Source organism: Drosophila gunungcola, unplaced genomic scaffold, assembly GCF_025200985.1.
Source record: "Drosophila gunungcola strain Sukarami unplaced genomic scaffold, Dgunungcola_SK_2 000091F, whole genome shotgun sequence".
NCBI classification, from domain to species: Eukaryota; Metazoa; Arthropoda; class Insecta; order Diptera; family Drosophilidae; genus Drosophila; species Drosophila gunungcola.
In genome coordinates this window covers 112,594-140,366 of record NW_026453253.1, presented here as the reverse complement: position 1 = coordinate 140,366, position 27,773 = coordinate 112,594, and the positions used below count along the sequence as shown (strand labels likewise).

The following is a 27,773-nucleotide window of genomic DNA, read 5'->3' as shown; positions in this document are numbered from 1 at the left end:
TTAAATCACATAGTGAATAACCTACTTTTTTATGTTATTCACCTCTTGTTTGAGTGATTCATTTGTAGCTTATTCATGTGCTAAAAGTTTCCAATTTGATACATTTACATGAACTTAACATTAAGGCGGGATTTTTTTTTTAAATATTAAATGGATATTTGCATACCCTAACCCTAAAAATGAGAATATCTCTGAAGATCCTTAATTATAATAAGGTCTGTAAGTGGTACTGTGGTAAAAATACGTAAAACCATTAATATATTAAAACGTTACATTATTTTTTTTTCCGAAATCGGTTTACAAAGGGCCCGTATAAGAAGTACAAAAATGTGGTTTTTTACCATCTTGCTTGAGTGCAAATCCATTTAGCTCATTTAAGCGACTTGGCTTAACTGATTTGACCGACTTGGCTGGAATTTCGGACCGCTGGGTATATGGTTATAGTGGCTATAGTGATTGCGATTGCCGCTCCTCTTCGCCCCTTCGCCTCCTTGTCCTCAAAACCTCGTCGCGTATTCAAATATCAATGGCTAATTTCATTTTTGCGGCCACTTTTGCAACACTCACACTCTCGCGAAATTCCATAACATAATGTTCATACACACACTGGAAGATATTACAGCATAGTCGATGACGCAGGGCTTTTGCTTTTTTCCAAGAGAGTGGCGAAGAGTAGCTCTCTCAACGAAAGTGCTGCTAACGGTACAACTTACTTGCGATTTCCACAGAGCGCGAACGAAGAGAGAGAGCGAAAGAGAGAGATCGGGTACGAGCTCCAGTCTAAGTTGAGATTTTTTTTTTGGGCCTGCGTTTTTGGAATTGTTAACATATTTTTACAGCTGCTCAAGACGCGCAGTCGCGATTCGTGGACGTGCGTTCATGCCAAGCGGTCGTCGTCGCTCCCCAAAAATATATAAAGGCGAAAATTATCAAAAGCCGCGCGTGTGTTTTCAATAATATTCCCCATCTGCCTCTCAAAAAAAAAAAAAAATTGCAAAAAGTGTTAACAAATTGCCAAGTTCTAAAGGTTCTGCCGAGTGTTTATCATCTTTTTTTGGTTGTGAAAATGCTGGTGCACAATAAATAAATAATTCGCTGTTAACCCACATTGGATTTTATTATTGTTTTTTTTTGTTGTTGTTCGTGTGGAGTGAAAGTGAAGCAGCACGAAAAAGAAGCAAATAAAGACAGGAACGTGCCCAGCCAATTTGAATATATCGTCTATAGGGCATATAACCCGGGGGATATGATGCGCAGGACTTTGGTGCTGGCCATGCTGCTCTCGCTGCTGGCAACACCCCAGGCAGCGATCGACAAGGATGAGTCCAAGTTTCCGTCGGGCAGGCACAATCTGAGCTCCTCCGGATCATCGGACCAGCACAATGTGATAAACCTTAGTCTGCATGGTGACCCCAAGCCGAGCTTCGACCTGTCGCGCACCCGCCGTCTAAGGGACGCCCTTAACGTCTTCGACCTGGCCGTCCTGGCCGCCCAATGGGGCCATGTGGAGAAGTCCGGCGGAGTGTCTGCCAACTGCAGTCGGGACATGCGGAGCTACCTGGCGGGTCTCAGCGATGCCAAGATGTGGGCCGTTAAGAGTAAGTACCAAAATCGAAGATCACAAACGGGAGATACTTGTCTTTACTGGGTCATGCTTCTGGGATTTCTTGTTCATTTTATCACATGCAGATATACTGGGGCATTCTGTTAAGATTTTTGACTTTTACCGTTCTATATTTGTAATTATTTTAGCAATTAAAATTAAGGCCCTTACAGCCTATATAATGTTATATTTTATTAACGTACAATAAACCATTTAGCACGTGGGTCCACTTCACAAAAAGTACATTACATATTTTCCTTTCAAATTAATTTAAACTAATTAAACTAATTGTTGATAACTTAATTAAACCAAAACCAACTAAAGCCACAAAAATAACTGTTTAAAATTTTTTAAAACCACCTTTCATGATCTCAATTTAATATGGCTGCCCGCAGAAATTAATTTACCAGAACCAAAAGGTTTTGGCATCAAATAAAAATTTGTAAAAAGAGTTTTCAGAAAGTGGTTAAAGCCAAATTTAAATAAAAAAACATTTCAACTTTAAACGATCTTTTGTCCATTTCTATTTTCTTAATGAAATTCCTGTTTGTTTTCAATAAGAATTATTATAAAATGGCTTTATCAAAGATTTCTTTTGCAAGATATCCAGGTTTTATGTAGACATACAGATATGTTATCTATTTTGGATAACAAATAAAGAGTGGATACGTGATGAGATGGCCATTCACTTCCCCTCATATTATCGCAGTTTCCACACACATTTTCCACCTGAGACAGAGACTGAGACTGATCTTGTTCGCGATTTATGCGATCGAAAAATAAAACCGCCGCCGTGTGTGTGTGAACGTGCCATTCGCCGATTTGGCTGGCGATCGGCGGAGATATATGCGCGGGTTTTATAGAGACTTCTGAGATCGCAAATAGACAAATTTGCCCATAAGCACACAATCTACATAAATGCACGACACGAAGCGAGTGATCGCCAAGGTCGCAATTAGTTCTTGCCAGTGCAATGCAGCAGCAGCAGCATGTACAGCAGCAACATGCAACACTAACAGCAACAGCAGCAATTGAATCAAATTTTTGGGCCGATGGGCGGATTCATTTGTTCACCGAATTTTTCCCCATTTGGGCAAATTGGTTTTTCCTTTTTGTTCACATTGGATTTTTTTTGTTTTTTGATCTTAATTTTGTTGGTCATTATGTCAGGGGGTTTGGTATTGAATAACGGAATGGTTCAATTGCACGACCAGTATTTGCAATTGAAAGTAAAATACAGGCCGTGAGCTAAAGCTCGATTTATGAGTAAATGTGGTGCGACTTGTTTTATTTTCGGTTTTTTCGGCTTTTGGTTTTTCACTTTTTTTTTTTTGTATTTTGCTGGTTGCGACAAGTTGCCGCACCACCCAAAAACCAATCCTATCAATTCCAGCAACCTGAGACCGAAAACACCACTGACCAAGTGACTTGGCCAAGCTAAAACCACTCTCCAGATGCTGGTTATGTAATCAATTAACGCAAAACACAAGAAAAAAAGAGAAAGAGAGCCAAAAAACAAAAACAAAAAAAAAAAACAGAAATAAAAGTGTGAGTTTCTTTTTTTATCATTTCACTGGTTGCACCATGGGCAAAAGTGTCAGGAAAGTGAGCACATATTCAATGAAAGCACCTCTTAACGCCGGTTCAAGTTCATGGAGCCTTTGGAAAACTATTCAAAGGGAAATGGCGATAAAAAAATGCATTTTCCCCGCATGCGGAAGCATTTCCGCGCACAGTTTGAGGTTTATCTTTCGGGGAGAAAGGCAAACAGCCATTCGGAAGTTCGTCTTAATTTATTTTTTAATTAACGAGCAGTTAAAAATCTCAGTTACCTCACTAAGTGCACTGTAATTCTGCCTATGGCTAGAGTAAATATCTTTCCTTGGTTTATCTCAGTCCAGACCTTTTTCATATACAATGAGATTTAAAGGTTTTATTTTCTTGACCGTTTATCTTCATTGCTATGTTTATAAATTAGTTTTTGTTAAGCAACAACAAGAAGTCGAATTTGTCTTATCTATGAATATTTTTGAAATTTTAATACGGAAGAATTAATTTCTTTAACTTCAGTAGCAATTATCAGTTAACTATTGGTAATGCAATACTGACAAATTATAATATACTAAGTAAATATATGTAAAAATGGATTTATGGTTATATTGTTCTCAATCTTTCTTTTTTTTTTACCCATTACCCTTGTAAGTTTACTCCGTCGCCTTCAACTACACAACATGCTACATAAAACTGGGTATGGATGGGTTTCGGGACTTTAACTGGCATCTATGCCAATGTCCCCACATACTGAATGTCATGTTGCCACATGAACGTGGCCAGGGCCAAAGTTTTTCCTCGCAAACCGGACTCGGTCACTGGCTGGAAATTGTTATTTAAACGCTTCGGACATAATTTCCAGCACTGGTTTCGTATCTGGAGCTCCCAATCCTCGGCCAAGATCAATGGCTAATAAATTGTGGCCGGTGGTGTTACCTTTGATTTTTTTTTTGAGTCGTTGGCTGTTGTTGCTGTTGTACGTTTTGCCAACATTTTTCTCTGTTCGCCTTAGCCATTGCAATTGCAAATGCAATAGTTTGGTGGCATAGGCAGCTCCGCTTGGCTGAACTCGATTGGCAGGTTGAAGGTTGTCCTGAAATGCACTTGCCATGACAAAAAATTGCAGCTTGGAAGTCAAGTCGAAGGCCTCAGAAAAAGCCCTCGCTCTATAGATCGAAAAACCAAAACTAATTTGTTCATTTTTCGGAGCTGTGTTTGTTCAGAGTCGATGGTAAATAGTCGGCAAAAGTCTAAGAGGAAGTGCAAATATTGTCTCATCATCGACGGCGATCGGCAAACTTCCTTAAAAACTTTGAAAAAAAAAGCTTTCACAATCTTCGTAATCTTTCTTTTGTTTTTATTTTTCTTGCAAATATTCCGGGAAAAGAAATATCGCTAACGACAATTACTTTGGTGTTTTTTTTTGCCTCTCCAAGAAAATTACCAAATCACAGTATGTGACCTCGTCTTGCATTTCACCTGTGTGTTTGGAAAAAACAAAAAAAAAACCAAAATTGAAATGAAGCCAAGTTAACAAAAAAACCGACAAGTGATCGAGGTTCGATGGCTTTTGGACTTTGCAGCCTGTTTGGTAATTAGTTGGTCACAATGCACAACGGTTTTTTTAGGCCAATATACTTAGCCGACTTTTGAGTGAGGTCGGGGGAAGGGGGAAATGTCACGCAACATAATTTCTACGGCTTTCCCATATATAATACCCTTTGCTACAGCTGTGCTCAGAATTGTAGTACAATATATATGATACAGTTAAAAATATATTTATATTATAACACATAATTATTATAAAGAAATCGAAAATAAAATCTACAAAAAATTACAAAACAAAAAAAAAAAAAACAAAATCAAATCGAAATGGAAATGGAAAATGAAGACCTAAATAGCAAAAATAAAGTTAGTTTAATTATTTAAAAACAAAACAAACACTGTAGCACATTTAAATATTAAATTTTTAGGAATATGACTTTGCCATCACTAATATCCATCAAAAATATTTTGAAAAGTATTCTTCTTCTATATATATATAACTGCTAGTATTTTGAACACTGCTGTGTATTTTTCTGCCTGCAACAAAAAGAAGAAGAAGCAGACGCAGAAATTGCACAACAAATAAACACGGCAGCAATATCAGCACAGCAGCAACATGCGACAAGTCTCTCTCGGTTTCTCCCCGAGTATTTTTCAGTGTATACCCCGCTCTCTCTCCCTCTTTCGAGCTACCTATCTCTCTTTACTGGACACAAGCTTAGCTTATGTAATGTAGTTTTAATTTGATTGTTGCAATGTCTTGCAGTTTTTTTTTTTCGAGGTTTTGTTTTTGTTTTCAGCGAAAATGAAATTATGGACAAGACGACTTTGTTGTTTTTATTGCCAGCAATAACGGTTCATTGGAGTGGAGACATGTAAAATACTTTCAACTTTGACCGCGATTTTGGCCTGCTTTTTTTCCCCCCGCTAAACGAATGACTTAGGCAACAAACTCGTTTTCGGATAATTGTGCGTAATTAAAATCCGCGCCACGCAATGCAATTGGCCAAGTCAAAAGTGGCAACCAGTCGCGATAATGGGGGCCAAAAGGTCTAGGCCAAATACCGATCGGTCAGCGTAAGACTGCTCCAGAATAAACCTCTTTTTTCAACGGGGCAATTAAGATCAGAGATCACTGCAAATTATGGCCTACTTTCGAGCGTTGCGTTCTAGGGAATCAGGTTGATCGATAGGACTTTTAACGTTCTTTTAACAATATGTAACATCGAAAAGAAATATAGTATTAAATCAATTATTTTCCTAAAATTTTTTTCTTAATGTAAATTTTTAAGGAGGATGCTACCTACAACTGAAAATATTTTATTTTCCAGTACAAGTCAATTTTGAAATAAACAAATAGGCAGACATAATTATGAATACAAGCCAAAAAAGTTTTCAAAAATAAAGTTTTTGCTAAAAACAAAACTTTATTGTAAACAAATTTACGTTGGTTCAAATTCCAGTCATAAATTACTTTTATAAATATAAGTAGGTATTAACTCAATTAACAAACCAATAAACAAAATATTATTTTTTCCCGAAATCAATAAATTTAATCTAAGCTTTATCGTAATAACTTAAATAGGTATACAACAATATATAAGAGTACGCCTTTTTTAAAGCATTGTTTTTTAATTTTAATTAATTAATTAAAAGGCGAATTGAGGATGTGTAAACAAAGTCATTATTATTTGATGTTTTAAAGTATCATAATAATGATAAAAGTACTTGAAGGGAAGATTTTAAGCAGGGAGTCCGAGTCTGGGTTAATATTTCACTTAGATGACCGCCGACAAAAGGCAATTAACACGCAGACTGTTCGAGGGCAACCGTCTTACCTTAATGCCACAATTAGGCAACTCCGAGTTGAATTATTACGACCGGCATCCAGATAGACGATAATTAGACAGAAATTACATTCCATCATGAGACGGCGCTAATTTCGATCTTGGCAAATTGTGTCCGTCATGACGGGACGCTTGCCAAATCCATTTGGGGTTTTCAAGTTTAATGCGACACTCGGTCTTGGGCAAAAAGCAAAAAGTAAAAAGCAAATGGCAAATAGTAAATAGCTAATCGATCGATTTCTAGTCGAGTTGCATTTCGGCCGAAGGTCCCATTTCCCATCCACACCCCTCAAATCCGTAAAGCCATAACCATGGGACCCATTTGCATTTGACACTGGGTAAAAGCAAGGAATCATTTCCGTTAAGTAAAAGTCACCCAGTCGTCTAGCCACAATGCAAATGAAATATATACGAAGAAATGAGTCGAAAAGAAGCAAAACAATAGCGGCAGGTGATCGTGCCCGGCATTAATTTCCACCGATTCGGTTATGAAACGGCCGACAGCCATTTGAGCGAGCTCTCAATTTGGGGTTATTGACCATAATTGCAATTTTGGGTGGTCGTATCAATTTGATTATAGCGCATTAGAGGGTTATGCAATTGAAAGTGGCTGCGAAAAATGACGAAATCTTTAACTAGATCGTTTGAACTACTGCTAGAAATATTATTCATTGAACACTTTTAGAGGTCGGGTTCACCAAGCTCTTCTATAAAACAATATTAGGATTTTTAGTTCATAAAATGTTATATCAGTTTCCTATTTTTCTATTTATGTGTTTAACGATAATTTATTGAATAGTTTTTTTTAAAAATAACAAAGTTATTACAATAAATGAATATTTTAATCTTAATATTACCCTCAATCTTAACTTTTAAATAGTTTCTCTGTAAATAAAAAAAACCATTACCTTTAGAAAATTTCATCTTATTTTCTTGAAAAAAAATATTATACTTTTATATCATCCGTTTATAAAACATAAGTCACTGAGCATTTAATGTTTTTTTTTTGTTAGACAACACAAAAACCTCTGTATCAACTATTATGAGTAATGTCCTCTAAATAAACAAATCATTATATTTGAGTATCTGGCTAGATAATAGATAAATCACTTGGAAGACGAGCTAATTTAAGATGTGATGAGCTGACGGTGCACCGTGACGGGGCACTCTTTGGGCTAATTATTCCAAAACATATTTCAAATGACATGCCCATCAAATAATCGTTTCGGCGGCAATGACAATTTCCAAATGTGAGTCACTTTTTTTTTGGGGCCCCCGAAAAGTGGAGCCCTGAGTTTTTGGGCCAAAAACTGGTAACCCGAAACCAGTTTCAAAGAAATGCGCAGAAATAATTTAATTGGTTCGAAGCCATCATCATCATCGGCATAGGCATCTTTGGCATCGGCGATCCATATCCATAGCCATTGCGCAAATGTTGGCCATGCCACGTGTCAGTGACCAAGTCGAAAATCGGAATCGAAATATGAATACCAGTTAATAATAGTAAGGCGAAATAACCAAAGCTGAAGATGCAGCTGACCTTGTGCCGAATCTGTGCCGAGAAAAAAAGAAAAAACCCAAGCCCCAAAGGCAGGCCAACTCTTTAATTCGTTGACTCTTTTACGATTCAATTCAATTTGACTCAACTCAACTCTCACTTTCGTCTGGCGCTTTTTACCACTTCTTCTACAACTTCTTTGTGGGCGTCGAAATTCCCCCGAGGGTCTCTTCTTTGATAAGACTTATGGTAAATAATATGGTATAAGCCCCACAGCATTGACATTGAAAAGAGGATAAAGAAAGACAATGCCTGTGGGCCCACGAGACCTGAATACGAAAGTATTCAATAGTAGTTCAAGCCACAGACATTAAGGAAGTAAATTGCTCCATCTTAGGGCCAACTATCTGAGGCATTCGAATGGATCTGATCTGACTTCGTGCATCTCCGAGCATAAAATTGCCAAACGGTTCGCGTTTTATTATGTGACTCAATTAGGCAACGGCAAAGTGTAATAATTACAAAGCAACTGGTAGGAGTAATGATGATTTACGGACCGTGTTACGAAGTTGAATGTTAGCCAGTCCATAAACTTTAACTATTTGTATATTTTATGTGAACATCTTTTAAAAAACTATAAGCTAAACATAAAGTAAAAATTAAATTAAATAAATATAAAAACAGGCAATCGGTGATCAGTTTTACTTTTAACTGATCACCTTAAAACATGATGATATTTAAGAGCAGTTCAGGAAGATAATAATGATTTATAAGGACTAACATACATTGCAAAAGCTAACAATTATTTATCAACGAAAAGATTAATAGAAAATGATTGCAAAAGAAGCCTAATTAACTTATTTAATGCTTTATTCATCGCTAAAAACTTTTTAAGTAAATAATTCAATACCTGTATATGCGGTAACCCAAGAATGGTTCTAAAAACGTATTAATTATACACTTTTTTTTAACTAAATAACTAAACTAAATAATAAAAAAGAATAACAATTTAAATTGTGTTTAAAAAGCTTAAAATCTCCAGTAACCAAAGATATCCGAGATCTGAAAAAAGACAGCATAAGGAATTCAAAGAAAAGCCAATTTGTAACACCACCAATGAGCATAAAAAGCTTTAGCCCGAAAAGTGGCAACTATTGTGTTCTTCAGATGCGATCTAATAGACACACCTCAGCAATAAGTACACAGAACGCTTCACCCGAGTTCAAAGACTTTGCCAGGTTTATAGCCAAGTTGCGTGCTAAATGACAGGAAATTTATTTGACCAAGACAAACGAGTGAATCTTAAATCCACAACACACGCCTCTAATGTTCCCCACATTACCTGCGACTTGACTCTGGGGTTCTAATGACAAAGCCAAACATTAATGAGCAATTGCCAAATTTTAGAATTTAAAACTGATTTAACGCCACTTAAAACAAGTCTTCCTAGGACCAAAAATAAAATATGCTCTAAGCAATGGATTTATGGTAGTCTCAAGAGCAAAGCAAACATAATTCATGTAAACATTTGCAAAAAGCCTGTAATTAACAATTGGACAGTTGAAAACTACAGTTTTCGACACATGTAAAAATATTTGGTAGCATAGATCAAAAATTTTATTTTATAAAAAAATGTATCTTAAAATAATAATATTTCTAATATCCATTTAAATCTTCGTATCAAATAAAAATTTTAAGAAGAAATTTGCAAAGCTTTTGTTATAAACATTAAAACGTTTTGTTTTTTAAATGTTGGTTTTTTAACTGTGAGTGTTTTAAACGATTTCAAAGCTGTTTAAAAGGTTTTAATTTATTATAGGCCTTGTTGTAACAATAATTAAAACTGTCAGAATGAACAGCTTAAAATATAGGTAACTTATTTATGGATTTGCAATGGGCAATATTTTTGGTTCTTGTGACGCAGGTCATTTAATAATTTAATGCTTCTCTTGCCTTAATTAAACTGTTTGCAGTTGAGACGCGTTGCTGTTGCTATATTTTTGTTTTCTATTTTTTTTTTTTATTAATTTTGCCAGCTTTGATTTTGTGACGACGTTTCGCAACGGTCCGGAAAGTAGCGAAAAAATATTTATAAAAATAGAAAAAGGCGAAACAACAAAGGTATTTGTATAATGGCAACTATTTGACGGCGCAGAGCACATTATTTATTGCCATTATATATTTATACAATCGTTTCATCAATCAAATGGATTTCAACAGCTTTGTCGCCGGCTTTTGGCCAGACTTTTCGGGCCCCGCCCTCATTGTTTTTTCGCCACTCATTATAGTCGACTGCAATCCGTTTTCAGTGTGTTAACACATTTGATTTGTGATTTGCCTACCCCGCCTTGCCTTTGTCCTTACCTTCAGTTGAGCACACACATATCTTAATCTTCTTGCAAACACTTTATGTTGTGCTGAGATTCAAGTGCACAGTTTGATCTTGGACTTTCAATGAAATTTCTGCGAAATTGTGAATAACCTTTATATGGCTGGTATTTAATTGGATAATTTAATGAGCTTTGGGTATTAATTTTAATGTTACTTATTTTCCATTTCAATGTCTTGCTATTTCTGCAAAAGTGTTTGGCTTTTGTGTAGGCTTTCAATGAAATGCATTCACTAAGTATTTGGGTAAAAGTAACTCAATTCCATATCTCTAGTTAAAAAAAGGAAATGCCTTGAGATTTTGATAATTTTACTTTTTTTTTAACCATAATATGATTTTAAATGAATAGAAAATATTGACTATTATTAATTTAAACCATTTTATATTCAGAATTAATTCTAAGGAAGTGCTATAAATGTATAATTTGTATAACTTTCAGCAAAAGATTTGATTGGTTTTTAGAATTGTATTAATTGTTAAAATATTAATTAAAATACACCGTTTTCAACAGATGTTCTTGGTGTGGTCGATATTTTCTTAATTTATTTGTTTTTTATGACAATAAGTGATAATATTTCATTTATTTAAAATATTTTTGGTATCTAAACAACTAATTACATCTAGATATTCTGCACAATGAAAAATAATGTTATTAATGAGCTGTAATTGTGTTTTATGCATTTTATTTTATTTTAGTAATACTTAAAACTGTAGCTTTGTGTGATGTATAAGGTGCGCTGGGCACCTCGTGTATTTTGATCGATTTCCCTACTTGCTGGACCGCTTTCCCCCGACCTATATATACAGATATACACGATATACAACGATCACATGCCGAACGACCTTCCGCATCGGCGGACATACAGAATACACGATGAAATCTGTTTTGAATCTGTTTCGGCATCGACTTTCGGTAGCCGCTACCAAGTTCATCTGGCCCGGGTTTTGGGATTGGGTGAGCTTGGTCATGTCACCTTGATAACCTCATTGTCTGTCCCATCTGTTGATCTTGTACGGCTGCGACTCCGACTTGGACTTGGACTTGGACTTCGACTCCATCAGTTTTAGCTTTAGCTTCCATTTTCCATTTACCAAGAGCGTTAAACGCCTGAATGACACGTTCAATTGAAGAAGTACATACATCACATATATCGGTGTGTATATATTGTACATATGCCAACCCATTCGATGGTTTTGAGATTTTGTGATGAAATGCTTACTTCCAGCAAATCAAATGACCTCAATCGCCAAATTAAATTGAAAACATGTTTAAACATTACACAGAGATCGGTTGATGAGGGATTGAAGGAGAAAAACGATTTTAAATAGGGCTGGTGAAAACTGTGGCTTTAAATGTTACTCAAACACCGGATTTATTGGTTAATTAAATTTCATATACTTTTTTGGTAATATTACACATAGATTATAGTAGGCATCAAAATATAGTTTTCCTGAATTATGGGGCAATGCATTTTAGGCTACAAGTTAAATTATGATTTATATACATTTAATTACATACATTTGGGAAAACCTGTACCAAATTATCTTTAAAACAATACATTGATATAAAAAAGGAATAGTAAAAATAAGTAACTGGCCATTGAATTGTAAATAGTATATTTCAAGTTAAAAATTAAATAATTTCATAATATTAAATACCAGTCATATAAATAGGCGTGAAGTTAACATGGTTTAAATTTAAAATAAATGTTTAGTTATTAAAATCAATTTTAAAATAAATAAAAAACCTAACTAATGAATATCAAAGCGAAACAAAAATATTTAAGTTTAGCTTAAAATACTTGGACTTACAACGTTTTTTTTTTAACCAGTGTACAGTGAACAAAGTAAGTAGGTAAAATAATCAGAGCTTGGAGTCTATATAACTATATAGGCATTGGGAATAAACAAGTATTTTTAAAATCACCCCATAGTTAATTTACTTGAATGTTCTTTCTAATTCAATGGCTTAAAAGTGTAATATGTATTTTGTAGATATTATTGTTTTCCGCTTATGACAACTCCATAAAGTTTGGTTGTTCGACGCTATTACTTGGTAAACACTTCTGATTTCGGCACATGCAAATGTTGGCAAACATTTCCATTCCGTTTGACAGACTGAGCCGCTCATGGTCATGGTCGGATCTTATGTAACCCAGAGATTACCAGCCAGTTCCTGCTTTTGGCCAAGGCTTCGGGGCAATGGAAGTGGAAGTGCCAGTAAAAAGTGGCAGTGGACCCAACTAGTGGATGCTGGATGTTTGATGCTCATGTAAGACTTGCCATTTTCCTCGTGTCACCACGCAACCGAACAAAAGACCGTTGCATGACTTAAGTTGCCATTTTCGAACCGAGCCGAAAAAGCACACCCAAAAACACCGATAAAAAACTGGTTGGACACAGTCACAGTTCCAGTCACAGCCTCTGAAGTCTCCGATCTGTTTGGCAACTGGTTGCAAGAAAACGAAAACAAAATAGCATAACAGCCTCAACTTTGCACAAATAAATCAGCAAAGTTACATTGGGCACGAACTGAATCTGAATCCACTGCAGCCGTTAAATTGGGCTGATTATTTCACTTATTAATCAGTCACAAGTTTTAAATTACAATTCATGAGCTGGATAAACACAATTAAATAAATATATATATTTTAAATTATGGGTTCATAGGTTTATTGAGTAGTTTCTATAATTACAGAACGTATAAAATTATATTATAAAACTAATTAATATATAATAGTTTTTGAAACGATGGATTTACAAATGTTTTTTTTTCAAGTGCTAAGGTATAAAGTTATTTTTCTTAAACTGCATATATTTAAATGGGCATTGTATATTTTTAAAGACTGGTTTATGAAAAAAAAAAAAAAAAAAAAAAAAAAACTAACACTTTAATTGAACCATTATTTGTTATTTAATTGGATTTTTAAAGTGCTCTCATTTGTAGGGCATTTATGGGGTCGCTTAGCCAGTAATTCCTCAAGATGATGAAGGCATTTTGAAGTTGGCAGCTCGACGTCTGCGCTGCAATTGCATAATGCCTAGTTTATATATATATGTATATTACATACGCCCCAGTCAGTAGTATGCTGCATTTCGGACGCTTCTGATGCCCTTCCCTTCTCTTTTCTCTCCCTTTTTTTGCGCAGTGGACGATGCTTCCGGTCATTATACATCCGGTTTCTTCTACGGCAACAACTACTGGATGGGTTCGTTGGCCCTCTGCGATGCCATTGACGACGGCCAGATCGCTGCTCCCGGCAAGGACAGCAGCCCCTCCAACAGCTCCTCCCCCGCCACGTCCCCATCCTCGCCAGAAAGCGAGTCCAAGAACACCGGACTGCCCTTCGCGGCCGCTCACACCCAAGGCTACAGCAGCGTCTACAACGCCCCGCCGCCCTTTCTTCCCGGCTTCTACGTGATCAAGATGCAGCTCAACGAGACGCTTCCCACCCAAGTGGTAAGAAAAAATATCAAAAATGGCATTCAAAAATGTAATGATATAGCTAAAAGTAAATTTGGCCCCTTAAAATGTAATTAAATAGAAATAGCTATAGTACTCTGAAAGAAATTATTCCAAAACACTTTTCATTTTTAAAGATTCATTTACATTTAAGAAACTTTTCAGAAGACAGAAGTCTTAAAATAATTACATTGATAAAAAATTGGCATAGTAAAAGAAAATACCTGGCTATTGAAAAGCAAAGAATTGACTACATAATATAACTGATTGCAATGCATTATAAATTTATTTACTAAGTCAATAAAAGCCAATAAATTAAAATATTTGTATCTGATTTATCTTTTTTGTATTGGCTTATGGCTTTGACCTATTTCTTTCTTTCTTAACCAAAATTAATCTTACTATTTCCCCCCAGCTGCGCACCATCTACGTGGGCATGTGTCTGCCCTCCAGCTGCTCCATCGCGGACATCGGTCAGATGAGCTCCAAGGCCCACTTGGAGCTGTCTTCGCGGGATCTGCGGGTCCTGGACATTCGCGTGCCCACCGACAAGGAGTTCAACATATGGGCGGACAAGACCTTCTGCCTGCTGATGTAAGTGGGGAAAAAAATAAAAAACATAAAGAGCTAGTCAAAAAGTTCACTTTCAAAAATGCCAGAGTACGCTAAGCAATTGATTAAACATTAGGCGAAGCTTTTTGGCCAGTTGGTTTTGGCCATTAGCGCTGAGTCAGTCAGCTTGTGTGAAATATTTGTGTTTCCCCCCCAAATCGAATTATTATAAAAAGCGAAACTCCATTTGTTTGATTTGAGTATTAGCGGGTAATATGATTATATGCTTCCCTATATCTGCTTCAACCCTTTTTTATCTGTTATATATTTGCTTAAATATTGAGGCTCAAAAGGCTGATGTTAAGGCTCAAAAGATTAAAAAATAGTGCAATAGTATTTGGAAATATCACCCACGATCAAATTTTCTACATTTTATAGTTTAAAAAATGAAATTAAATGTATTAGAACAAATTCTTAATGATATTAAAGTATATTTCAGTAATTTTCTATCATAATATTGAAGTTTATGAATTTTAGTTAAAACTTATATTCTTTATAGTGTTGTATCCAGCATTGTACTGGCTCTGATCTGCTGCGGCACCCTGTACGAGATTTACCTGAGGGGCAAGCTGAAGGAGGCACTGCGTCGCCAGGACAAGGAGATGATGAACAACAGCGAGACGAGCTCGGGCATTGGCTGTGCCTCGTCGGACTACAGCGATACGATGACCGCCCACGACGATCCCCTGAAGCAATCGACCCGCACCCACGATCACGATCACTCTCCGTCGAGTTCCCTGAAGCAATTGGATGCCTTGGTGCTGAATTTGCCGCCCAACGACAATGACAGTGGAAACGGACACCACGATGCCGATCATGAGCACGATCATCACCGGGGTGGCAGCAACAACAGCAACTCGGATGAGCATCTGGAGGGTCATCTGCATGAGCCGGAAAAGCTGAGCATCTACTCGGAACTGCTGCTCTCGTTTTCGGCGATCACGAACTTTAATGCCATTTGCGATCGGAATGTGGGGGCCGACACCATTCCGTGCATCCATGGGCTGCGGGCGTTCAGCATGGCCTGGGTTATCCTGGGACACACATGCATTGTGGTCTTCAAGTACTCCGACAACATGGAGATGCGCAAGGAGGTGGAGCAGAACTTCTTCTTCCAGGCCATCACCAACGGGCCGTTCAGTGTGGACACGTTCTTCTTCATCAGCGGCTTCCTCATCTCGTACATCTACTTCCGGACGAATGCCAAGGGCAAGCTGAACAAGTTGAGCAAGGGCGCCAATGAGTTCACCGCCGGAACGGCGCACTTCTTTGGTCTGGTTGCCTATCGGTTCATGCGGCTCACCGCCCCCTACTTGTTCGTGCTGGGCGTGGTCCAGGTGACCATGAAGTACCTGGCCACCTACTCGATCTTCGATCCGCCGACCATGGATCACATCACCTGCCCGGATTACTGGTGGCGCAACATCCTCTATATTAACACGCTGTTCCCAGTGGATGAAATGGTGAGTGGGGGAAAAAACCAGAAAACCAAATAGATAAGAAATAATACTGATAAAATTCCGTATCAATTTGGTCATGATACTTGTTGTGTTATACATAGAAATTATGAGATTGCAAAGATAGTTCTTTATTTTGAAATTCGTTTTCAAATATTTAAAACTGTTTCTTAATATACAGCAAGCAAAAATTAAATTTTTACTGAAAAGATGAAAGAATTGTATATGGCTGCAATGAAAGTTGTTATTACTCATACGCAGTGTTGTTAGAAAGTTTTGATTACTCATACGCAGCGTTGAGGTTGCTTATAAATTTAATTTAAAATTGAATTGAAAACTTCAAGAGAATTAATCGACTTTAAAAGTATGACGCATTTTAATAACTATATTTAATAATATACCTATATAATTTGTAAAAAAGCAATAACTAGTGCTACTCATACGCAGTGGTGACCTGAGAATTTATTTATTTTAAATTATTAGCTTAAAAGCTAACTGCTTCAATTGTTGCCTTAAATAAGAGAGCAATAATACGGTTTATATGTTATCAAATTGCAGATATATATGCAGATATATTTTGATATATATTGCAAAAGTAATTTGACACAATTTAAAAATTATTATTTATATTTTCCATTTTAAACCCTTAGTGCATGCTCTGGAGTTGGTATTTGGCAAATGACACGCAGTTCTACATGATCGGCGCCATTATCCTGATCGTCGGTGTGCGTCATTTCAAACTGTCGGCGATTACGACGCTGGTGTTCCTGGTGCTCTCGTGGATCACCACCGCGGTGATTGCGTTCACCAATAATCATCGCCCGAACACTGACGATCCGCTGGCCCTGTTCGACAAGATCTACGACAAGCCGTGGACCCGTTTGGGACCCTACCTCATCGGCATGGCCGTGGGCTGGATCCTGTTCCGGACCAACTGCAAGATCCGTCTGCCCAAGCTGACGGTGGCCACCGCCTGGACCCTGGCCATGCTCAACCTGTTCGTCCTGGTCTTCGGCCTGTACAAGGCCGACCTGTCGCAGTTCACCGCCGCCGCCTATAGCTCGCTGAGCCACTCTGCCTGGGCGCTGTCCCTCGCCTGGATCACCATCGCCTGCTCCACCGGCTACGGCGGCTACATCAACTCGCTGCTCTCGGCGCCCTGCCTCTACCCCTTCTCCCGCGTCACCTACTGCGCCTACCTCGTCCACCCGATCGTCATCCGCTCCATGGCGCTCAACTCGGACGCGCCGCTCCATCTGGGCGGGGATCTGATGGTGAGTTATTCATTCCGAAATTTCGAAACAAGTGCGAAATGTAGCCCTGAACAGCTGGTTGTAAACGATGCAGTGGCTGTGGTGCGGTGTTGGGTGTTCAAAAAGCAAAAACGAGATTATATCCTATATTTAATCCAAATTTAAAGATCGAATTAATTGTTACATGTTTTAAGCCACTTAGATTCTATACTAAACGGAAAATTAAGCTATCTCGTAAAACATTTGTTAAAAATAACTACTAGAGAGAAAAACCAAAAAGATAGGTTCATAGGTTCATCATACATAAGATATATCTTATATTGATATATGTCTTTTAAAAACTTTAGAATTGGTTATACTTTCAAAATGAATTTACAAAATATACAAAAGAGATCTACAAAACTTTTGAAAAGGATCTTCAAAAAATTTTTTTTACTTTCGAAATTTATTTAAAAACAATTATAAAAAACAAATTGGTCAATATTGAATATTGTTGGTCAGAAATAAACATCAAACACATTTCTCTGAAGAGCATAAATTTTGACTTAAACAAAAATGCAGACATTGTTGTAGAACCAATCCTCTATTCTATAAATTACCTTACTTTTAACAATTGTTTTGGAACTAGAAATAGTTAATATTTTATACTAAAACTGACAGTGTTATTTATGTAATCTCATTTTTTTAATTTGCATTATTTATATAATTTGTATTAAACTTTTTATTATGTTTACGTCCTTTCAGGTTGTCATGTTCTTCGGTCTTACAGTGGCCTCCTACTTCCTGTCCTTCATGGTGTCGATGTCCTTCGAGGCGCCCGTCGTCACAATGCTGAAGATCCTGTCCCCTAGTCGAAAGAAACGCCTCGCCTAAGTCGCCACTCCTAGCTCCGCCCATTTCCGATTATTTATACCCCCCATTATGTCATGTTATCTATTTCTTGTCTATCAAGCAATGCCCACATATTTATAGCATCGACTCATCTGCACACACACACGACTCCTTCCGATCGTTTTCTATATACTCTATATATACACTCTGTGCACCACACTTTCACTCACAAATGTGTTCCCCTTCAAAACAAAAATCGAAAAAAAAAGAAAGCGTGCAAATCAGTTCAACATATTTTTTGTCATCTTTTTGTTTTATAATGTGTACATTTTAGTCCTTTAATTTATTCCAAAGGTTTGGAAATTTTGCGCGTGTCGAAGAGGAAGAGTTATACATAGTACTTAATAGCTGTAATTATATGAAAATCTAGTACCTAATTTTATGAAATCATGTTGTATATACTATATGCTATATATTGTTATATATAAACCTTTAAATAAAAACTGCTACCAAATACAAAGTAGGGGTGTTTAATGTAATTTTCCAAAGTTTTTTGAAACAGATGTAAGCTCGAAAAAAAGGGCTTATACAAATAAACTTTAATATTCTAGTATATTGTATTAGAATTGCATTTACTTAAATTACTTATATACGTAATTATAAATATTTTTGGTCATTTAGTATTAATATTTCCTGGACTTACGTTAGCAGGACAATAAAATAAATCATAAACAAAGTAAATTAAAAAAAACTGATCGATTTACAAGAAAACAATTTCACTAAGAATATGTTGCCTGCAACAGGGTTAGTATTAACATAATTCTGTTTATAATTATATTTATTTGTTTTATTTTATTATTTTATTTGAACAAACTGTCCTTTTTGATGGTGTGACTTCAAATGGCGCTGAAGAAATCCATTCTTTTTAAAAATAAGTGAACAATAAGGGCAGTTAAGTTGTTGTTTTTTTGTGTACGCTCGCAGGTGTCGCTTAAGATTTGAATTGGTTGTAAAGCTCATTGTGCAATGGTGACAATTAAACGGTCGTTCTCCAGTGTGGATTCGCTTATGGACCTTGAGGACTTGCTTCGTTGCGAAAGTCTTCGAGCAGAGGTCACACATGTGCGGTCGATCGTTTATGTGTGCTTGCAAATGTGTCTGAAATTCCGATTTACTTGCAAAATACATCGGACAATAGGTACATTTAAAAGGACTCTCGCTCGGCACGCAATCCTGTTTATCCCAATAGTTTTGTCTTTGAGCATTATCCTCCAGCACTTGGGGTAAATCGAATTCCGAGTCTGAAATTTGGCAATATTCTTCCCAGAATGCGTCATCCTCAAGGGGATCTTTTTTGACTTGGCTGGGGATCTGATCTTCGATAGGATTCTTATAGTCTGCATTGTTTTCAACTCCTTCTTCCCTAGCTGGGACAACATTGTGATGGGTGATCTTCTCGTCCTCGCAGTGCAATACCTCCTCCTCCATCTCGTAGGCATTCTCCGCATCCGCCAGGCAGAAGGTACATATGGTGTTGGGAAAGGGATCCTCCTGCTCAACTGGATGGCCACTCCACTGGGATATAATCTGCGCAATGGAGATCCCCGATCTCTGGGTCGCCCCAAAGATATTGACCATGTTCGCGTTGTTCTCCAGGCAAACACGACATATTGACGACTCCATGGCCCTAAAAAATAGTTAATTATTTCTACAGATCTCCTTGAAATGCCAGTTTTTGTCACTTACGTTTGGACTTTGATTATATTCCTTAGATAGTTTGTTTACAATTGAGCCACAAAAACAGGGGAATTTTATCGGTACTTACCGATTGTAGGTTTACTGTTATGGGGATTCCTGCATATATTTTTTCCAATTTGGCACCAAATACCCTTACCAACACTGTTGTATCGAAATCGATAATGATCGTACAATCGGTGCTATCGATAGTGGCATCCCATCCCTATTTTGCCGGCTCTAGGTGGAGGGTCACTGGGAAATAAATAAATTAATTAAGTTAAAAGGAAAGAAGTATTTAGAAAATATTTTATTAAATTGTCAATTATAGCCGGTATACCGATAACGGTTCAAAGGCCTATCGATATATCACAGCTTCCGTGAGTTCGGCCCACAACCACCCACACCCAGCAACAAAAATTCGTAAGCGTAAGCTTAAGCGGAACCGGTACGGAGATGGCCCTGCCCTCGATCTCGACGCTGCTGGGCGTGGCATTCCTGGCGTACATCGGCCACTCCATCTACCAGATGTCGCAGCTCTTCACAACGCTGCAGTGCAGCGGGGTGCCCTGCTACACGTCCTTCCTGGCGGACCGGCCACGACTCCAGCTGGCCCTGTTCTCCTCCCTCAGCCGGAATCCCATTGCCTCCGAGGTGCGAGACTTGTACAAGGCCAAACGATTCGACTACGATCAGAGCTTCGAGCACGACTTCGAACTAGAGGTGCCGCTCAAGACACGGCGCAATGGCTCCCTGTACTTCCATGTCGTTTTGGCCCTGGAGGGTGAGCCGCTGGAGTGGCGCAGCCTGCGAAGAGACGGACCCACCGTCGTGCACACTCTCAGTCTTACGGATTACATGGTGCCGCGAGCGGAGGCCTTCAATCTGCTGGGAGAGCCGGAAAAAGGAGCAGGAGCAGCTGCTGCTTCTGTCAAGGAGAAGGAGAGCAAAAGAGCGTCTGCCGCCTCCGGACGTCCCAGCACCCACATCCGGTCGAATGTTTATGTGACCCTGCTCACCGATCTTTTCTCCGTCTCCCAAGCGGATGTCCCACCGGAAATGGCCCCTCTGATACGCGTCAATCGCATGCAACAGATCCTGCCCATCCTACAGACCGACACATTCAACACACGACTGAAGGACCTGGTGCCCGTCACCCGCAACACCACCGAGTACACCTTCAGCTTCCACTACAAGCCCGTGGGCGTGGGCAAGCTCCGGCTGATGCTGCTCATGGAGCACGCCACCCAGGCCCTGCGCACCGTCGGTTTCGCCACCAAGGACATCGATGAGGTTAAGGGCATCTTCTCGGACACCAATGTCTATCTGCTGTGCGGCACCATCTTTGTGTCCAGCATCCATGTGAGTACTGGTTGGCAAATCACAAGCTTTCAATTTTTTAAATTAATTAAATAGAACCATACATATACAGTCTTTAAGGGGACAACATAATAAATATAGGACTATCTTAAATGTTGTACAAGTTTATGATAAATGTAGCGTTATCTTTATAAACCCTTTATCTCCAATTATTGTTTTGTATATTGATATTTGGTAACTACTTCCGTTGTTACACAAAATCGGTAATTATTACTTATTCACTTATTAAGTGTATGAAAAATAATAATTAATTTATTTAATTAAAAAATATATTAAAATATATTTGCAAAGTAAAAATGGGAAGAAAAAAATACGAAAGATTTTTGCTTTACAATTCAATGTTAATTTAGTAGCTAATGCTGAATATGAATGACTCCAATATTATAACTAATTTAGCTTCTCCCCCCACACAGATGCTGTTCGACTTCCTAAGCTTTAAGAACGACGTGGCCTTTTGGCGTAAAAAACGATCGTACGAGGGCCTCTCCACCCGCACCACCATGTGGCGGGCGTTCTCACAGATCGTGATCTTTCTGTATCTGCTGGATGAGAACACCTCGTATCTGGTGCTTGTGCCCGTCGGTCTGGGCACGCTGATCGAGCTGTGGAAGTGCAAGAAGATACTGCGCCTGGAGCTGAGCTTCAGCGGGCTGATCCGTCGCAAGCTGGAGCAGGTGGACCGGCGGAATGGAGGGCAGACGGATGAGAAGCAGAAGGGTCAGCTGGCGCAGGAGGAGGAGCAGACGGACCAGTTCGACAGACAGGGCATGCGGTATCTGAGCTACCTGCTGTATCCCCTTTGCTTGGGCGGAGCGATATACTCACTACTTTATCAGCCACATCGATCCTGGTACTCGTGGACCCTCAACTCGCTGGTCAATGGGGTCTATGCCTTCGGCTTCCTGTTCATGCTGCCGCAACTCTTCGTCAACTACAAGCTCAAGTCTGTGGCCGCCTTGCCGTGGCGTGCATTTATGTACAAGGCTTTCAACACCTTCATCGACGACTTTTTCGCCTTCATCATCACCATGCCCACGGCCCACCGGGTGGCCTGTCTGCGCGACGACATTGTGTTCATCATCTACCTGTACCAGCGCTGGCTCTATCCCGTGGACAAGAGTCGCCTGGACACGGGCCTGGCCATCGGCGAAACTCCGGAGACTGGCAGCGCTCCATCCGCCGCCGCCTCCACTTCCACTGCGGCCAGTCGCAAAAAGCGCAATTGATCCTACATCGTAAAGCAAAAGAAAAGTATGAATTGCACATTCCGTCTATAGCTTTAGGTCTAGCCTGATCTGTAGTCCACACTCGCATTTTGATGTAATCCGACTCCGTCTTTAGTTTAGTAGTGATATATAAACCCTTTGTTGTAGAGTCCACTATTGAAAATATGTTTGAATAGTAGTTATTAAGTGCTTATATAGAAATGGACTACTGATCCCAAATGAAAATGGCTATTAAACAGAAAATGCATTTTAAACAATTTTAAAACGACAAAAAGCTCCAGAAATGGTTGCAAAATTATAGAACCACATATTTTTAAAGTGTAAACTAAGAAACAAGGTGTAATGACTTAAATGCTGGTCTAATTTCCTTTATATTGTTAGACAGCTTTAATAGCCAAAAGTTACACCAAACAATAAATATATCCAACGTAGATCAGGTTTTCTATAAACAATCAGTTAACAGGAATTCAGAAAGGCGGCCAACAAGTGATCCTAATCGAAACTATATAGTAAACAAGACAAAACGCATTTTATAAAACTTAAAAAGAACACATCAGCACCAGAGGGCTGCATAAATAAAATCACATATTTTAAAAATGTAATTGCAGTTGTAACAAATTAATTTTCTCGTGTTTTTGGGGCAGAACTAAAGGAGAAAAATATTTATCTAAAAAAAAAAAATAAGAGCTTCGAATTTCAAAGATCGGTTTTTATATTTGTATGCCGTTTTATTAGCTTACTGTTAAGTCCAATATTTGTTCTGGATGTGTGTTTGCTGTGTATGTAGGATTTGGGTTATGGAAAGGGTAGGGTTGGAGTTCAGATTGTCGAAAAAAAGGGATATACTTTAAGCTTAAACTAAACTGGCGAAGGAAAAATAGTTTGCCGTGCGCACGGTTTACGGATGCTGGTTGGCGTTGCTTCCAGAAGTTGGCTGCTGGAGGAGATCGACAAATCGCATTGGCCTAACCGTTGCGTATGCCCAGCGCCTGCTCCAATTCGGCCCGCTTCTGGTTGACCTTGGTGAAGAAGTAGCGCGAGACGGCCTCGTGCGTCCATGGCTGGTAGTAGAACTCGGCCCGCCGCTCCTCCTCCGGGTTGCCCACCACATCCGTCATCAGCTGGTCAAAGGAAGCGAGAGTTTGGAGAATTTGCATAATCCAAAGAGAGCGACACACACTCACCTTCAAATCCCTTGTCTGACTGATGATCCAGCGATGGATAAACATCTGCGGATCCTTGGCGAAGCTCAGGAAGAACTCCCTGTTCGTCTTCATCTGGTTGATGGTGTCCACCGTCTCGTGGATCTTAGTGTCCAGCCCCTGGATCTCCTGCTGGCTGGCGGTGCTCATGAGGAAACTATTCATCTGGTTCTTGAGCGTGTCGTCCACCTCCACATCGATGTCGTAGCAGGCGGTCTGCTTGTTCTCGGCCCCGCTCTCAATGAAGTGATTGATGACGATCGGATCGGGCGGATGCAGCAGCGGATTGAGGCGTTGCGGTATCTCGGCGAACTTCATGCGCTGGCAGCTGAATATCTGCTCCAGATACTTGTCGCAGTTGATGTACTCCCGCTCGTGGGCATCCTGCAGCTTGTGAGTCTTGATGTACTGCCAGAGGGCGGATATGATCACCGGCCGGGTCTGCGTGTGCACGCCCAGCAACCTGGCGAGTCGCGGGTCCAGCTTGAACTGCAGCGGCTGGTAGTCGAGCAGCAGGAGGATGGTGCAGCGCACATTGCGGTCGCCGGGCCGCTTCACCTGGAATCCGTCCGTCTCCTGGGTGGTGTGAGTGCGATGCCACTCGACCAGATGGTTGTCCGGCCCGTACAGCTCCTTGTCCAGCTCGATAACGAGCGACTTGAAGAACGACGAGAACTTGCGCTTGATCTTGGTATTGGGATCGCCCTTGCCATCCTCCAGCAGGCGGCCCTCCACGCGTAGTTCCCACGAGGCTACGGCTCCCTCTTCGCCATCGTTCGAGGGCTCCTTGCTGGGATAGAATGTGTTCGAGATGAAGATGCGCAGCTTGCGCTTTTGCTTCATGGGCCGCTTGAGGGCCTCCTGGATGTCCAGGCGCTTGCGCATAATGGTGGCGTCCAGTTTCCGCTCGAACGTCAGCAGATCCATGTACGCCTGCGACTCCGGCACCAGATCGCGCACTTTCTGCGGCAGTATCTTGTCGGCCAGCTTCTTTTTCTTCTTGGCCGTAACGAAATCGCCTTTGCCACCGCCTCCGCCGCCCAAGCTGCGCGATTCGTTGGACCGCTTGCTCCCGCCGCCGGATCCACCGCCTCCGCCGGCGGCACCCGATCCGCGCAGACTGCTCTGGAAGGCCGGCTGTTGGGCGGCGCGCTGCAGCAGCGATGGCCCGGGTACGCCGCCGGGCACTCCGGGAACTCCCGGCACTCCGGCCACGTTCGTTGTGCCCGGAACCGGTTGTGTGGTGTTCGGATGCAGGGGAAAGCCGCGCGGCTGTTTGGGAATTGAACGGACATTATTAACCACGTCTGGAAAAGGGGGTGGGGGGAAAAGCCCAGGAAGTGGGGAAAAACTCACCGGAAAAGTGGCGCCTGGCGGAGGATAGGGACGCATGCCGGGCGACGGCGGCGGCGGCTGGTAGCGCGACTGCACCGGCGCTTGGCCAGGTGCAAAGCGTTGCGACATCTTCACTAAGTGCTCCTCCTCCTCAAGCTTCTGCTTCTACTTCTCTTTTCCTGCCGTAAACACTAGCTTTTTACAGCAAAAGAAAAATTTCTGGATTTTTGCTGGGTTTACAACAACGCGTCACACACACAATTTCGCCTGTAAAATGGCGTCAAAGCAGGGCTGCACTAACACTAGAGCTGTTCGGCTGAGTGATAGTTTTTCGATAAGTGTGCTAGGGCTGCAGCATTAGCGGCAAACACTTTTTGGAAACATTTATTTTCACAAAAAGGTAATTGCAAATGTTTATGTTAAAAGCCATTTGTTACTTCAGAAGTTTAGAAGTTGTGTAAATTTGTGCAAAGCTAATTATAACTCACTGGTTATTTAGAAAAAAATAAAAATCTACTTCTACTTTGGTAACAAAACAAACAACCTTAAAAATATTCTGTCTAGCTAAATATTTTGAATATTTAAACAAATTAAATAATAAGAGACTTGATTTACAAAACCATCGATAACTTGTAATCTTATATGAATTATCTGGCGCAACAGTGTGACCAGCGCACAGTTGGTCAGGAACATGTAGTACCTAAGCGACAGCCACACTAAACATAAAACACAATTGTCATTTAAAAACAAATTGTCTTCTCACATCTTTGCGGAAGAAGTTAACTTAACACGCAGGAAACAAACAACAGACTTTTGATTTAATTCCATAAAGAAGCCGGAAACCAAGAAATGGAGGAGAGTTGGTGGGTAGCCAGTCTTATGGCTCTGGAATCTGCGCCGCAACGCCTTGAGGCGCTGACCAGAATGAACACGGCGATTGCCAAGGATGCGGCTCTTCCGCGCCATATCATCGGACGACTAATAAGCACGCCGCAATTGTATGACTGTGCCAGCATTTCCGGGGACTCCGACAAAGATCCCGCCGTGGCTGTGGCCCTGGAGCTGCTGGGCCACTGCTTGGACCAGCTGCCGCTGGACACCGCCGACGAGAATCTGCCCCGGCAGCTGGGTCCCGGTCTGGCCCACTCCAATCCCGCCCTGCGCGCCCTGGTGCTAGCCAGAGTGCTCAGGGAGGTGCGCCGCCAGTTGAGCGCCGGCCATGTGCACTTGCTGCCCAACAACGAGCTACTCTTCCTCATCCTGGACGAGCTGAAGCAGTGGAACTCGGTGGCCAGCTCTGCGGCCATCAATATTCTGTCCATTGTGCTCGTCCAGCGCCTCAGCGATGCCGGCGTGCATGCCAAGCTGGTGGAGCTCCTGGTGGGAGTCGAAGAAGTGCGTTGTCGCGCCTACGAACTGGCCGTTTCCCTGGCCAAGAGCAATGCCGCTTCCCTCAGCGCCGTCGAGTTCATCTTGGACGAGGCGCTCCGCGAGCTGGACAACGAAGATGTCCTGCTGCAAGCCTGCGTGCTGGAGATTCTAGTGCCTTTGGCCGAGCAGAACCATGGCCTGTCTTACTTGGAACGCCGTCGCGTTTTCGATGTGATCAGCGCACGGGTGCAGTGCATAGACGAGAATCCCCTGGACAGCCTTCTCATACCCAGCATCATGAAGTTTTTCGGCAAGGTGGCCACCGTGCAGCCGGAAAAGATTATAACGGGCTATCCGCACATGCTGGACTGTTTGTTCCAGGCGGTGCAATCGGAGGATTTGACCAGTTTGCCCACAGCATTGGACACTTTGGCCAATTTGGCAAGTTCACCGCAGGGCAAGGTGCTGCTGTTCCAGCAATTCAAACACGCCGTGGAGGAGTCCTTCAAGAAGTACGGCTCGTACACCAAGACACTACCGGCGCCCCTCAAAGTGCGGTTGCTCAACTCGCTGGATGTGATTTATACGCTGGAGGCTCCGCCTACCAAGCAAATCAAGTAAGTTGCACTACATAGTCTAGATTTGTTCTGCTGATAATTCCCTCTTTCGATAGTGACATCCTCGAAACCTGGTACGAAAGTTTCGCTGGGGGAGCACAGGCCGATCTCATTATGGAACTGATCAACACACCGTTTCCCGACCTCCAGTTGGCCGCCTTGGGTCTGCTGAAAACCATCTGCAAATACGCCTGGGGCATTGTGGCCTTGAGAAACACCGGCGGAGCTGTAGAGTTCCTGCTCTCGCGTCAGAAGGATCTCCACAAGGACGTCAAGTTTTTGAAGTGGGAGATCATGGCGATGCTGGCCATCAGCTCCGAGTTTTCACCCACCGAAACTGTGCGTTTTACGGCCTATGTGAACGAGGGACCATTTTACTTGCAGGCGAACGTCAATATAGCCACCGAGCCGCAGGGCAACGCCTAGAAGGTGGAATGCCAAGCATTTACCGCCCTCCGATTACAAATCGTATGTACAGCGACGCATTCAACTAACATCTGAATATGTATTTATAGAATTACAATAAGATTTAATTATTAGATCACATGTAACAATGCCTCATGGGGCAGGTCGATTGATGCGGATGCAACAAAAAATCAGAATATTTTTTGGACTGTTTTAAGTGGTTTGCCTTAAAATCGATTGGTAAAATATACATTTTTGTAACTATGTAAACAGGCATGAATTTCTTAATAAGGCAAAATAAATGTTATAAAATGGCGGGGATTTCAAATTTCTCAAGCTAATGTTTTAATCTAGAAAAAACGTAGGGAACTGCTAATATAAAACTGCTCTTAAGCATAATAAAAAGTTAAATTTATGGAAAAAGTCTTGTCGAATAATGTAAAACCAATAATTT

The 27,773-nt window shown here is 40.5% G+C and overlaps 5 protein-coding genes across 7 annotated transcripts; 3 read left to right on the top strand and 2 right to left on the bottom strand.

Annotated features, from left to right (window-relative positions):
- Nucleotides 1-836: 836 nt before the first annotated feature.
- Nucleotides 837-18,756, top strand: LOC128265072 (uncharacterized). Its single transcript, XM_053000876.1, has 6 exons — nt 837-1,598; nt 13,583-13,893; nt 14,312-14,490; nt 15,008-15,971; nt 16,616-17,239; nt 17,963-18,756. Exons 1-6 carry the CDS (start codon nt 1,247-1,249, stop codon nt 18,089-18,091), a joined length of 2,559 nt encoding a protein of 852 aa, XP_052856836.1. The 5' UTR covers nt 837-1,246; the 3' UTR covers nt 18,092-18,756.
- Nucleotides 18,757-18,859: 103 nt separating this feature from the next.
- LOC128265078 (zinc finger protein 177) lies at nt 18,860-19,894 on the bottom strand. Its single transcript, XM_053000887.1, has 2 exons — nt 19,796-19,894; nt 18,860-19,736 (listed from the first exon to the last, which is right to left on the bottom strand). The coding sequence occupies exon 2, from the start codon at nt 19,730-19,732 to the stop codon at nt 18,905-18,907; it is 828 nt and encodes a 275-aa protein (XP_052856847.1). The 5' UTR covers nt 19,733-19,736; nt 19,796-19,894; the 3' UTR covers nt 18,860-18,904.
- Nucleotides 19,895-19,995: 101 nt separating this feature from the next.
- LOC128265075 (lipid scramblase CLPTM1L) lies at nt 19,996-23,015 on the top strand. The gene is made up of 2 exons (XM_053000881.1): nt 19,996-21,145; nt 21,577-23,015. Exons 1-2 carry the CDS (start codon nt 20,240-20,242, stop codon nt 22,387-22,389), a joined length of 1,719 nt encoding a protein of 572 aa, XP_052856841.1. The 5' UTR covers nt 19,996-20,239; the 3' UTR covers nt 22,390-23,015.
- A 62-nt stretch (nt 23,016-23,077) lies between these two features.
- Nucleotides 23,078-25,223, bottom strand: LOC128265076 (brahma-associated protein of 60 kDa). The gene is made up of 3 exons (XM_053000882.1): nt 24,948-25,223; nt 23,574-24,863; nt 23,078-23,510 (listed from the first exon to the last, which is right to left on the bottom strand). The coding sequence occupies exons 1-3, from the start codon at nt 25,053-25,055 to the stop codon at nt 23,355-23,357; spliced, it is 1,554 nt and encodes a 517-aa protein (XP_052856842.1). The 5' UTR covers nt 25,056-25,223; the 3' UTR covers nt 23,078-23,354.
- Nucleotides 25,224-25,625: 402 nt separating this feature from the next.
- Nucleotides 25,626-27,635, top strand: LOC128265077 (26S proteasome non-ATPase regulatory subunit 5). Of its 3 annotated transcripts, none has more exons than XM_053000885.1 (3): nt 25,626-26,914; nt 26,971-27,382; nt 27,455-27,635. In XM_053000885.1, exons 1-2 carry the CDS (start codon nt 25,776-25,778, stop codon nt 27,338-27,340), a joined length of 1,509 nt encoding a protein of 502 aa, XP_052856845.1. In that variant the 5' UTR covers nt 25,626-25,775; the 3' UTR covers nt 27,341-27,382; nt 27,455-27,635. The 3 variants fall into 3 exon arrangements, with proteins under 3 accessions (XP_052856845.1, XP_052856846.1, XP_052856844.1); XM_053000886.1 differs by having other exon boundaries at nt 27,442-27,635; XM_053000884.1 differs by having other exon boundaries at nt 26,971-27,635.
- The last annotated feature ends 138 nt before the right edge of the window (nt 27,636-27,773 follow it).

Bases quoted from the DNA above. Each gene is read 5' to 3' on its own strand.
- LOC128265072 (XM_053000876.1), top strand. From the start codon at position 1,247: ATGATGCGCAGGACTTTGGTGCTGGCCATGCTGCTCTCGCTGCTGGCA. The intron at 1,599-13,582 runs GTAAGTACCAAA...TTTTTTGCGCAG, and splicing joins CAAGATGTGGGCCGTTAAGA to TGGACGATGCTTCCGGTCAT. The intron at 13,894-14,311 runs GTAAGAAAAAAT...ATTTCCCCCCAG, and splicing joins AGACGCTTCCCACCCAAGTG to CTGCGCACCATCTACGTGGG.
- LOC128265078 (XM_053000887.1), bottom strand. From the start codon at position 19,732: ATGGAGTCGTCAATATGTCGTGTTTGCCTGGAGAACAACGCGAACATG.
- LOC128265075 (XM_053000881.1), top strand. From the start codon at position 20,240: ATGGCCCTGCCCTCGATCTCGACGCTGCTGGGCGTGGCATTCCTGGCG. The intron at 21,146-21,576 runs GTGAGTACTGGT...CCCCCCACACAG, and splicing joins TCTTTGTGTCCAGCATCCAT to ATGCTGTTCGACTTCCTAAG.
- LOC128265076 (XM_053000882.1), bottom strand. From the start codon at position 25,055: ATGTCGCAACGCTTTGCACCTGGCCAAGCGCCGGTGCAGTCGCGCTAC. The intron at 24,864-24,947 runs GTGAGTTTTTCC...ATTCCCAAACAG, and splicing joins CGCCAGGCGCCACTTTTCCG to CCGCGCGGCTTTCCCCTGCA. The intron at 23,511-23,573 runs GTGAGTGTGTGT...TCCTTTGACCAG, and splicing joins GTCAGACAAGGGATTTGAAG to CTGATGACGGATGTGGTGGG.
- LOC128265077 (XM_053000885.1), top strand. From the start codon at position 25,776: ATGGAGGAGAGTTGGTGGGTAGCCAGTCTTATGGCTCTGGAATCTGCG. The intron at 26,915-26,970 runs GTAAGTTGCACT...CTCTTTCGATAG, and splicing joins CCGCCTACCAAGCAAATCAA to TGACATCCTCGAAACCTGGT.